This window comes from Oncorhynchus kisutch, unplaced genomic scaffold (assembly GCF_002021735.2).
Source record: "Oncorhynchus kisutch isolate 150728-3 unplaced genomic scaffold, Okis_V2 Okis09a-Okis19a_hom, whole genome shotgun sequence".
NCBI lineage: Eukaryota > Metazoa > Chordata > Actinopteri > Salmoniformes > Salmonidae > Oncorhynchus > Oncorhynchus kisutch.
Genome location: NW_022261985.1, coordinates 4279879 through 4292921, shown reverse-complemented (window position 1 = coordinate 4292921; position 13043 = coordinate 4279879). Strand labels below are relative to the sequence as shown.

General features: G+C 44.7%; 1 protein-coding gene across 1 annotated transcript in view; it reads right to left on the bottom strand.

Annotated features, from left to right (window-relative positions):
• Positions 1 to 421: 421 nt before the first annotated feature.
• Positions 422 to 13043, bottom strand: part of LOC116360613 (protein NEL-like) — a 75808-nt gene continuing 63186 nt past the window's right edge. The window contains exon 13 of the mRNA XM_031815592.1: positions 422 to 772. Coding sequence (XP_031671452.1) covers positions 513 to 772 — 260 coding nt within the window. The 3' untranslated portion in view covers positions 422 to 512. The remainder of the gene's footprint in view (positions 773 to 13043) is intronic.

The following is a 13043-nucleotide window of genomic DNA, read 5'->3' as shown; positions in this document are numbered from 1 at the left end:
CATGATTTAGTAATGAAGTCACGATTAGTGCAATGTGGAAATGTGTCTTTGGCCTAGTCTTTCCTGTTGGCTTCACAGCATGATTTAGTAATGAAGTCACGATTAGTAATAAAGTCGTTGTAGTAATAAAGTAGTTCTGTACAGAGAGCTCCGTCACTTACCAAAGGAACAGAACAGATAGAAGCTGTGACTAAACTCCATGCCATCTGCTTCCAGTGTGAAGGAGCTAAATCACCTAGCATTAGAGATATTATCTTTTTAATTACCGATCCAGAGCAAATGTGCCGTGTCAACCCCACTGAGACTCTCTCTCTCTCTTTCTCTCTCTCTCTCTCTCTCTCTCTCTCACTCTCTCTCTCAAGGTCCTCTGAGGTTAGAGCAGACATGTTTGAATTAGTCATGAACATAAGACCAGATCATAAGACCAGCTAACCTCTAATGTTAGCCCACTTCTCAAACAAACAACCCTGATGTCAAATCATGCAATGTAAGGTAAAGTAGCTTTACTCTGGTCAATAATACTGTCCTTTGTAGAAGTCAGGCCTGCAGTGTGTATGTGTGTGTGTGCCCATGCAGATGTATGTGTTTGACTGGTGTGTGTGTGTGTGTGTGTGTGTGTCTGTGTGTGTGTGTGTGGGTGGCTCACCTGTGCAGGAATAGTCATCGATCCGGATGTATCCAGTGTGGCAGATGCACATGAAGGATCCTGGAGTATTGACACACATGGTGTTCTCTCTGCAGTAGTGCTTTCCCTCAGCACACTCATCAATATCTGGAATACAGACCAACGGGTCAAACAGACTGTTACAGGAAGGTCAATAAGGACCAACTAAGACCCAGACCCTCCCCCAGTCGATACAATTAAGAACCAGTGTCCAGCACAAAGATGAAGCCTATACCTGGTCCTTCCTAGTCTATAGCATATACCATAGGATATAGCTCTATAGTGGACCCCCCAATGTCTAGAACATTGAAAGTGATGAACTGTTGTGTAACAATATGTGTGTATTCCACCCACCATCTAGTCTCTGTTACATCAACCACCATCTAGTCTCTGTTACATCACCCACCAACTAGTCTCTCTTTCATCACGCACCAACTATTCTCTGTTACATCAACCACCAACTAGTCTCTGTTACATCACCCACCAACTAGTCTCTGTTACATCACCCACCAACTAGTCTCTGTTACATCAACCACCAACTAGTCTATGTTTCATCAACCACCAACTAGTCTCTGTTTCATCACCCACCAACTAGTCTCTGTTACATCAACCACCAACTAGTCTCTGTTACATCAACCACCAACTAGTCTCTGTTACATCACCCACCAACTAGTCTCTGTTTCATCACCCACCAACTAGTCTCTGTTACATCAACCACCAACTAGTCTCTGTTTCATCACCCACCAACTAGTCTCTGTTACATCAACCACCAACTAGTCTCTGTTACATCAACCACCAGATAGTCTCTGTTACATTAACCACCAACTAGTCTCTGTTACATCAACCACCAGCTAGTCTCTGTTACATCACCCACCAACTAGTCTCTGTTACATCACCCACAATCTAGTCTCTGTTACATTAACCACCAACTAGTCTCTGTTTCATCACCCACCAACTAGTCTCTGTTACATCACCCACCATCTAGTCTCTGTTACATCAACCACTAACTAGTCTCTGTTTCATCACCCACCAACTAGTCTCTGTTTCATCACCCACCAACTAGTCTCTGTTACATCACCCACCAACTAGTCTCTGTTACATCACCCACCAACTAGTCTCTGTTACATCACCCACCAACTAGTCTCTGTTACATCACCCACCAACTAGTCTCTGTTTCATCACCCACCAACTGGTCTCTGTTACATCAACCACCAACTAGTCTATGTTACATCAACCACCAACTAGTCTATGTTACATCACCCACCAACTAGTCTCTGTTACATCACCCACCAACTAGTCTCTGTTACATCACCCACCAACTAGTCTCTGTTTCATCACCCACAAGCTAGTCTTTTCATCACCCACCAACTAGACTCTCTTTCATCAACGACCAGTCTCTGTTACATCAACCACCAACTAGTCTCTGTTTCATCACCCACCAACTAGTCTCTGTTTCATCACCCACCAACTAGCCTCTGTTTCATCACCCACCAACTAGTCTCTCTTTCATCACCCACCAACTAGTCTCTGTTACATCACCCATCAACTAGTCTCTGTTACATCACCCACCAACTAGTCTCTGTTACATCACCCACCAACTAGTCTCTGTTACATCACCCACCAACTAGTCTCTGTTTCATCACCCACCAACTAGTCTCTGTTACATCACCCACCAACTAGTCTCTGTTACATCACCCACCAACTAGTCTCTGTTACATCACCCACCAACTAGTCTCTGTTTCATCACCCACCAACTAGTCTCTGTTACATCACCCACCAACTAGTCTCTGTTACATCACCCACCAACTAGTCTCTGTTACATCACCCACCAACTAGTCTCTGTTTCATCACCCACCAACTAGTCTCTGTTACATCACCCACCAACTAGTCTCTGTTACATCACCCACCAACTAGTCTCTGTTACATCACCCACCAACTAGTCTCTGTTTCATCACCCACAAGCTAGTCTTTTTCATCACCCACCAACTAGACTCTCTTTCATCAACGACCAGTCTCTGTTACATCAACCACCAACTAGTCTCTGTTTCATCACCCACCAACTAGTCTCTGTTTCATCACCCACCAACTAGCCTCTGTTTCATCACCCACCAACTAGTCTCTCTTTCATCACCCACCAACTAGTCTCTGTTACATCACCCATCAACTAGTCTCTGTTACATCACCCACCAACTAGTCTCTGTTACATCACCCACCAACTAGTCTCTGTTACATCACCCACCAACTAGTCTCTGTTTCATCACCCACCAACTAGTCTCTGTTACATCACCCACCAACTAGTCTCTGTTACATCACCCACCAACTAGTCTCTGTTACATCACCCACCAACTAGTCTCTGTTTCATCACCCACCAACTAGTCTCTGTTACATCACCCACCAACTAGTCTCTGTTACATCACCCACCAACTAGTCTCTGTTACATCACCCACCAACTAGTCTCTGTTTCATCACCCACCAACTAGTCTCTGTTACATCACCCACCAACTAGTCTCTGTTACATCACCCACCAACTAGTCTCTGTTACATCACCCACCAACTAGTCTCTGTTACATAACCCACCAACTAGTCTCTGTTACATCACCCACCAACTGGTCTCTGTTTCATCACCCACAAGCTAGTCTCTTTCATCACCCACCAACTAGTCTCTGTTACATCAACCACCAACTAGTCTCTGTTACATCACCCACCAACTAGTCTCTGTTTCATCACCCACCAACTAGTCTCTGTTACATCAACCACCAACTAGTCTCTGTTACATCACCCACCAACTAGTCTCTGTTACATCACCCACCAACTAGTCTCTGTTACATCACCCACCAACTAGTCTCTGTTACATCAACCACCAACTAGTCTCTGTTTCATCAACCACCAACTAGTCTCTGTTACATCACCCACCAACTAGTCTCTGTTACATCACCCACCAACTAGTCTCTGTTTCATCACCCACCAACTAGTCTCTGTTTCATCACCCACCAACTAGTCTCTGTTACATCACCCACCAACTAGTCAATTCAATTCAAGGGGCTTTATTGGCATGGGAAACATGTGTTAACATTGCCAAAGCAAGTGAGGTAGATAATATACAAAAGTGAAATAAACAATAAAAATTCACAGTAAACATTACACATACATACATTACACAACAGGTCACAAATCTTGCTGCTGTGATGGCACACTGTGGAATTTCACCCAGTAGATATGGGTGTTGATCAAAATTGGGTTTGTTTTCGAATTCTTTGTGGATCTGTGTAATCTGAGGGAAATATGTCTCTCTAATATGGTCATACATTGGGCAGGAGGTTTGGAAGTGCAGTTCAGTTCCACCTCATTTTGTGGGCAGTGAGCACATAGCACACATAGTCTTCTCTTGAGAGCCATGTCTGCCTATGGCGGCCTTTCTCAATAGCAAGGCTATGCTCACTGAGTCTGTACATAGTCAAAGCTTTCCTTAAGTTTGGGTCAGTCACAGTGGTCAGGTATTCTGCCGCTGTGTACTCTCTGTTTAGGGCCAAATAGCATTCTATTTCGCACTGTTTTTTTTGTTAATTATTTCCAATGTGTCAAGTAATTATCTTTTTGTTTTCTCATGATTTGGTTGGGTCTAATTGTGCTGCTGTCCTGGGGCTCTGTGGGGTCTGTTTCTGAACAGATTTTAACTGCACACTTGTTGTTTGTGTACATGGATTTTATAATGTTGTATGTTTTACACCCAACACCACTTCCCATCAATTTGTATAGAAGACCCTCATGCCATATTGAGTCAAAGGCTTTTTTGAAATCAACAAAGCATGAGAAGACTTTGCCTTTGTTTTGGTTTGTTTGTTTGTCAATTAGGGTGTGCAGGGTGAATACATGGTCTGTTGTACGGTAATTTGGTAGAATGCCAATTTGACATTTGCTCAGTACATTGTTTTCACTGAGGAAATGTACAAGTCTGCTGTTAATGATAATGCAGAGGATTTTCCCAAGGTTGCTGTTGACGCATATCCCACGGTAGTTATTGGGGTCAAATCTGTCTCCATTTTTGTGGATTGGGGTGATCAGTCCTTGGTTCCAAATATTGGGGAAGATGCCAGAGCTAAGGGTGATGTTATAGAGTTTTAGTATAGTCAATTGGAATTTGTTTGTATATTTGATCATTTCATTGAGGATATCATCAACACCACAGGCCTTTTTGGGTTGGAGGGTTTTTATTTTGTCCTGTAGCTCATTCAAGGTAATTGGAGAATCCAGTGGGTTCTGGGAGTCTTTAATATTTGATTCTAAGATTTGTATTTGATCATGTATATGTTTTTGCTCTTTATTCTTTGTTATAGAGCCAAAAAGATTGGAGAAGTGGTTTACCCATACATCTCCATTTTGGATAGATAATTCTTCGTGTTGTTGTTTGTTTAGTGTTTTCCAATTTTCCCAGAAGTGGTTAGAGTCTATGGATTCTTCAATTACATTGAGCTGATTTCTGACGTGCTGTTCCTTCTTTTTCCATAGTGCATTTCTGTATTGTTTTAGTGATTCACTATAGTGAAGGCGTAGACTCAGGTTTTCCGGGTCTCTATGTTTTTGGTTAGACAGGTTTCTCAATTTCTTTCTTAGATTTCTGCATTCTTCATCAAACCATTTGTCATTGTTGTTCATTTTCTTCGGTTTTCTATTTGAGATTTTTAGATTTGATAGGGAAGCTGAGAGGTCAAATATACTGTTAAGATTTTCTACTGCCAAGTTCACACCTTCACTATTACAGTGGAACGTTTTACCCAGGAAATTGTCTAAAAGGGGTTGAATTTGTTGTTGCCTAATTGTTTTTGGTAGGTTTCCAAACTGCATTCCTTCCATCTATAGCATTTCTTAATGTTACTCAGTTCCTTTGGCTTTGATGCCTCATGATTGAGTATTGCTCTGTTCAAGTAGACTGTGATTTTGCTGTGGACTGATAGAGGTGTCAGTGGACTGACTGTGAACGCTCTGAGAGACTCTGGGTTGAGGTCAGTGATAAAGTAGTCTACAGTACTAGTGCCAAGAGAAGAGCTATAGGTGTACCTACCATAGGAGTCCCCTCGAAGCCTACCATTGACTATGTACATACCCAGCGTGCAACAGAGCTGCAGGAGTTGGGACCCATTTTTGTTGGTTATGTTGTCATAGTTGTGCCTAGGGAGGCATATGGGGGAGGGAATGCTGTCACTTGCAGGCAGGTGTTTGTCCCCCTGTGTGCTGAGGGTGTCAGGTTCTTGTCCGGTTCTGGCATTTAGGTCGCCACAGTCTAGTACATGTCCCTGGGCCTGGAAATGATTGATTTCCCCCTCCAGGATGGAGAAGCTGTCTTCATTAAAGTATGGGGATTCTAGTGGGGGGATATAGGTATCACACAGGAGGACATTTTTCACTGTTAAGATAATTTCCTTTTGAATATCTAGCCAAATGTAAAATGTTCCTGTTTTGATTAATTTAATGGAGTGAGTTATGTCTGCTAGATACCACATGAGCATATCCCCTGAGGCACTTCCCTGTTTCACACCTGGTAGTTTGGTGGATGGGACTACCAGTTCTCTGTAACCTAGAGGGCAACCAGTGGGTCCGTCTCCTCTATACCAGGTTTCTTGCAGGATGACAATGTCTGTATTACCGATTTCTTTGGTGAAGTCCAGGTTCCTGCTCTTTAGGCCAAAGGCAGATGACATCAGCCCTTGGACATTACTGGATGAGATGGTGAAGGCTTTGTGTTCCATAAAGTGTCCAATGTTGTTGGTCGTGTGGTTTGGCCTGAGGCCAGTAAGTGTGAGCAGAGCCTGCTGAGCATCTAGTACATGCCATTGGCTTGGGCTATTGTAAGAGTGGGGGTTGGGCCTGTTTGCCCGCAGACTGCCTGGGTGTATGTGTGACTTCCATGTTGAGGCCCTCTTTGCGGGGGTGGGGTGCATGGGGTGGGCAGGAGGGGCATAGGTCTGATCTGAGGGGGCCTAAATGAGGTGCGGGCATGGTTTACTTAGGGGGGTGTTGATTGGTTGGGGTGAGGGTGTGGATGTGGCTGGTGGTGCTGTGGTCTGGATGTAAGTTCTCTTGGCGTGGGTCCTCTATGTGTAGGTCCGGGGGGGGGGGGGTCCCGCAGGTCTGGGAGAGTGTCTCGCTGGTCTGGGTGGGGTGTCTATTGGTCTGTTGCTCCTGTGTGAAGTGTTGGGGATGTATATATTTCCCATTTGAGTCCATAAGGAGTACAATCTGTGTCTTGTGTATGTCCTCAGTGGGTGTGGGGTGTTGTCAGGAGGGCTATCAGGGTGGCTCAGAGGGGGTGAGAGCCGATGGGCTTGGGGTTCTTCATTTGTCTGTTCTGCTGTGATGTCGACGTTCTGGTCAGGGTCTGGTGTGGACTGTTCTGCTGTGGTGTCGAGACTTTTGTTGGGTGCTGAGGTGGGCTGTTCTGCTGGCTTCTCTGCGGGGGTGGCCACCTCTCTAGTGGGTTGTTCTCTGTCACAAGCCATCCCCCTCACCCTCTCCTCCAGCAGTCTGATCCTCTCCTCTAGTGCTCTGTTCTTCTCCTGCTCCTGCTCTTTCTCCTGTTGAAGTTGTCTCACCACTGTCCAGAGTGCAGATATGTCTCTCTCTATCTCCAGCCCTCCAGGTCTGGTTAAGAGAGTGTTGTTGTGCTGGACTGTTGTCTGGGTCTGTGCTGACTGGAGTGTAATCACCTGCTGTTCCAGCTCCACCTGCCTTACCTCCAGCTGGGTGAATTTATCCTTCATTTCAATGAGAGGGTAGTACTCTGTGCTGGGAGGTTGGCTTTCTGCTGGGGTGGCTCGTCTGTGGGGTTATATAATGACGAGGTCTGGTCTGACCCTTTCGGGGTGGGGGTATCTTTCTCAAGGGAGAGTTTCTCCTGCTGGGTTAATTCTTTGATTAGGTGAATGTCCAGCTGAAACTGTTTGGGGTTGCCCTGTACCATTACTGTTCCAGACGTATAGAGATTCATATTAGCTGACTCAGAGTCCTCGTTAACACCCCCTCTCTTAACAAAGGTGTAGTGTGCTAATATACTATGCCATGCCAGGGGATGGTTTGTGTGGAAGATGAGGTTGCTGATGTTCACATTTTTGTAATAGTCAGCAAAAAGTGTCTCTTGATTTTGCATAAGGAGCTTCATTTTGAGATCTTTTCTTGCCTTATCATTCTTTACATACACAGGGTACTGTATTTTAATTACCTCTGAACAGCGGGAGGAAGCTTCTAAGGCCTCTCCATTTGGTTGGAGTAGACTGTTCGACTCTCCTGCCATTGTTGGGCTAAAGGGCTTTGACACCTCTCACTTGACACGTCAGTCCTAGTTGAAGTTGTATCAAGTTTGGCAGCCTTCATTTAGCGTTCAGTCCTTATAAAATAATGTAATGTATTTTTCTTCTTGGCTTTTGGAAATAAAATATAGTTTCAGACTAAACATTACTCACTCAGTTCCAGGTTGGATGGTGTTTTCAGGTTTCTGTTGTTTTCCAGAGAGTTTGCTGTATAGTTTGGGAATAATAATCCTTGGTAGTTGTAAACCTTCCAGGTGATTCCGTAATTCCATCCAAAATCAGGTTGCAGGTTTTGAGATTTGATTTGGAGTAAAGGTTATGTTGTAGAGGGTAACATCCTGTATATGTTCCTGACAAAAAAATCAAAATCCATCTTCCTTTTAAGAAATGCTGAAAATGCTGAAAAATGCAGGAGTTTATCTGATCATGACCTCTAGCCTGCTCTCTGTTATCTCTGCTAGTCTCTTATGATAGACTGTTACATCAACCACCAGCTAGTCTCTTATGATAGACTGTTACATCAACCACCAGCTAGTCTCTTATGATAGACTGTTACATCAACCACCAGCTAGTCTCTTATGATAGACTGTTACATCAACCACCAGCTAGTCTCTTATGATAGACTGTTACATCAACCACCAGCTAGTCTCTTATGATAGACTGTTACATCAACCACCAGCTAGTTTCTTATGATAGACTGTTACATCAACCACCAGCTAGTCTCTTATGATAGACTGTTACATCAACCACCAGCTAGTCTCTTATGATAGACTGTTACATCAACCACCAGCTAGTCTCTTATGATAGACTGTTAAATCAACCACCAGCTATCTCTTATGATAGACTGTTACATCAACCACCAGCTAGTTTCTTATGATAGACTGTTACATCAACCACCAGCTAGTCTCTTATGATAGACTGTTACATCAACCACCAGCTAGTCTCTTATGATAGACTGTTACATCAACCACCAGCTAGTCTCTTATGATAGACTGTTAAATCAACCACCAGCTATCTCTTATGATAGACTGTTACATCAACCACCAGCTAGTCTCTTATGATAGACTGTTACATCAACCACCAGCTAGTCTCTTATGATAGACCATTACATCAACCACCAGCTAGTCTCTTATGATAGACTGTTACATCAACCACCAGCTAGTCTCTTATGATAGACCGTTACATCAAATTGAGTAGCTGCCAGGGCATTCAACACCTGGTTCTGGGTCTTGAGGTTAGGCTACCCACCAGCTGTTTGGCTTTCTTCAGGCATTCTAAACTGCATGGTTCACTATAATTTTCACAATCAATTGACAGTTCAAATCCTCCCGTGCTCTTCTGTGCATTTGCCTAAAGCTTTGAAAACCATATTATCTGTTTGCAACAGTCTGATCAATATATAGCCGCAAATCCTTTCTCTCTAACCAGAGTTGGTGGGTCATTTAACTGTTAAAGAGGATCAGATGCATTGTCTTTCCTAAATCAACTCCACGCTTGACAGATCTCTTCCCAATCCTTAGGCTTTAACACTTCTCTTTTATTTCCGTTCAAGGAAAGTAACTATGCTGCATCGTCATGGAACGTTTTAACAGTTTTAGAATAATTCAAACAGAGAAATCTATTTTAAATTAGAGTGCCGTCAGATCCGTCCTCCCCAACCGAAGAACCCTGGTTCCAAAAGGGTTCTTCGGCTGTCCCAATAGGATAACCCTTTTTGGTTCCAGGTAGAAACATTTTTGGTTCCAGGTAGGACCCTCTGTTTGAACAAGTCACATGTGCAACCAGAGGATAAAAAACTCAAGACCACCTTTACTCCACACACAGAGACGTATACAAAGCTCCCCTTCGCCCTCCATTTGGAAAATCTGACCATAATTCTAACCTCCTGATTCTTGCTTACAACAAAAACTAAAGCAGGAAGTACCAGTGACTCGCTCAAAATGGAAGTGGTCAGATGACACTGATGCTACGCTACAGAACTGTTTTGCTGGCACAGACTGAAATGTGTTCCGGGATTCATCCAGTGTCATTGAGGAGTACACCACCTCAGTCACCGGCTTCATCAGTAAGTGCATCAACGACGTTGTCCCCTCAGTGACCGTACATATCCCAACAAGAAGCCATGGATTACAGGAAACATCGGCACTGAGCTAAAGGCTAGAGCTGCTACTTCAAGGAGCAGGATACTAATCTGGATGCTTATAAGAAATCCTGCTATGCCCTCAGACGAACCATCAAACAGGGAAAGCATCAATACAGGACTAAGATTGTCTCCTACTACACCGGCTCCGATGCTCGTCGGATGTGGCAGGGCTTGCAAACAATTAGGGAAACACAGCTACGAGCTGCCCAGTGACGCGAGCCTACCAGATTGGCTAAATTCCTTTTATGCTCGTTTCGAGGCAAGCGACACTGAAGCATGTATGAGAGCACCAGCTTTTCCGAACGACTGTGTGATCACGCTCTCCGTAGCCGATGTGAGCGAGATCTTTCAACGGATCAACAAGGCCGCTGGGCCAGACAGATTACGAGGATGTGTACTCAGAGCATGCACAGTCCAACTGGCAAGTGTCTTCACTGACATTTTCAACCAGTCTGTAAAATCTACATGTTTCAAGCAGACCACCATAGTCCCTGTGCCCAAGAAAGCAAAGGTAACCTGACTAAATGACTACAGCCCCGTAAATATCACATCGGTAGCCATGAAGTGCTTTGAAAGGCTGATCATGGCTCAAATCGACACCATCATCCCAGAAACCCTAGGCCCACTCCAATTCACATACCGCCACAACAGATCCACAGATGACGTAATCTCAATTGCACACCACACTGCCCTTTCCCTCCTGGACAAAAGGAACACCTGACTGCTGACTGCTGTTAGAAGGCTGTTCATTGTCTGCAGCTTAGCGTTCAACACCATAGTGCTCACAAAGCTCATCACTAAGCTAAGGAACTTGGGACTAAACACCTCCCTCTGCAACTGTATCCTGGACTTCCTGATGGGCCACCTCCAGGTGGTAAGGGTAGGTAACGCATCTGTCACGCTGATCCTCCACACGGGGGCCCCTCAGGGGTGCACGCTTAGTCCCCTCCTGTACTCCCTGTTCACCCACAACTGCGTAGCCAAGCAAGACTCCAACACCATCATTAGATTTGCTGACGACACAATGGTGGTAGGCCCGACCACCGACAACGATGAGACAGCCTATAGGGTGGAGGCCAAAGACCTGGCAGGGTGGTGCCAGGCCAACAACCTCTCCCTCAATGTGAGCAAGACAAAGGAGCTGATTGTGGACCGAACAGACACCCATTTACATTGACGGGGCTGAAGTGGAGCGGGTCGAGAGTTTCAAGTTCCTTGTTGTCCACATCACCAACAAACTATCTTGGTCCAAACACACCAAGAAATTTGTGAAATGGGCACGACCATGCCTTTTCCCCCTCAGGAGACTGAAAAGATTTGGCATATGTCCCCAGGACTATTTTCATAGTTTATTTAGTAAATATTTTCTGAATTCTATTTTCTTAAAAGTGCACTGTTGGTTAAGGGCTTGTAAGTAAGCATTTCACGGTAAGGTCTACAACTGTTGTATTCGGTGCATGTGACAAATAAAATGTAATTTTGATTAGATTTGACTTGAAGGTATCTGGATGAAGTGTCACAGCAAAGTGCTCTGTCTCTTTTATAGAACACTGTTCATTGAATGATGGAAAACCTCAGAGTGCCTCTAGCACACAAACACACACACGCCGATGAGAATTCATGCAGCTTGTAGCCTATAATGGAAAGGGATCTTCAATCTCCATGATCTAACTCATCTCTATGGTGGTGCTGTCACTACGAGATGCACGGCGCTGCGCCTGGGGTAAGATGATGTCTTCAGTGATACTGCAACGCAGAACTCCGGAATCATGACATCCCATTTTGAATTTTCAAACAGCCAAATACGATCCCCCATGTCAAAACAAATATGTTTGAAAACAGAATATTAGCTTGTGGGGGATATTTTTACATTTATACTGACAGACCGCCAGGTTCTTTGAAAAGCAAAGCAACATCCTCTTTAAAACCCATTTTATTCACATCGTCAACCACGGTCTGTCAAGGTCACAACAGTCAATTCAACAGCTCCATGTTCACCCCAGTCTGTAGACATATACATTGAAATAGATGCGTTTCAATACAATATAAGCCTTTATTGTGGTAGCTATAGTTACAGACTGAACAGCAGAGAGAATCACACAGCTTTTAATAACAGACCAGATGTGGTAGCTATAGTTACAGACTGAACAGCAGAGAGAATCACACATCTTTTAATAACAGACCAGATGTGGTAGCTATAGTTATAGACTGAACAGCAGAGAGAATCACACAGCTTTTAATAACAGACCAGGTGTGGTAGCTATAGTTATAGACTGAACAGCAGAGAGAATCACACAGCTTTTAATTCTCTCTCCTGTTCAGTCTATAGCTATGCTACCACATCTGGTCTGTTATTAAAAGCTGTGTGATTCTCTCTCCTGTTCAGTCTATAGCTATACCTGCAACAGCAGAGATAATCATATAGAACAACCAGTGCTGACTGCTGAGCCTCTGAAACAACCAGGCAATACTGGGATTACTACCCCCCTCCCTTTGCTCTACCTCTCTTTTTCTCTCACTCTCCTTTGCTCTACCTCTCTCTCTCCCTCTCTAGGAGGGGAGTAGAGGAGGGGAGTAGAGGAGGGGAGTAGAGGAGGGGAGTAGAGGAGGGGAGAAGAGGAGGGGAGTAGAGGTGGGGAGTAGAGGAGGGGAGTAGAGGAGGGGAGAAGAGGAGGGGGGTAGAGGTGGGGAGTAGAGGAGGGGAGTAGAGGTGGGGAGTAGAGGTGGGGAGTAGAGGGAGGGGAGTAGAGGAGGGGAGTAGAGGTGGGGAGTAGAGGTGGGGAGTAGAGGTGGGAGTAGAGGAGGGGAGAAGAGGAGGGGAGAAGAGGAGGGGAGTAGAGGAGGGGAGAAGAGGAGGGGAGAAGAGGAGGGGAGGTAGAGGAGGGGAGAAGAGGAGGGGAGTAGAGGTGGGGAGTAGAGGAGGGGAGTAGAGGAG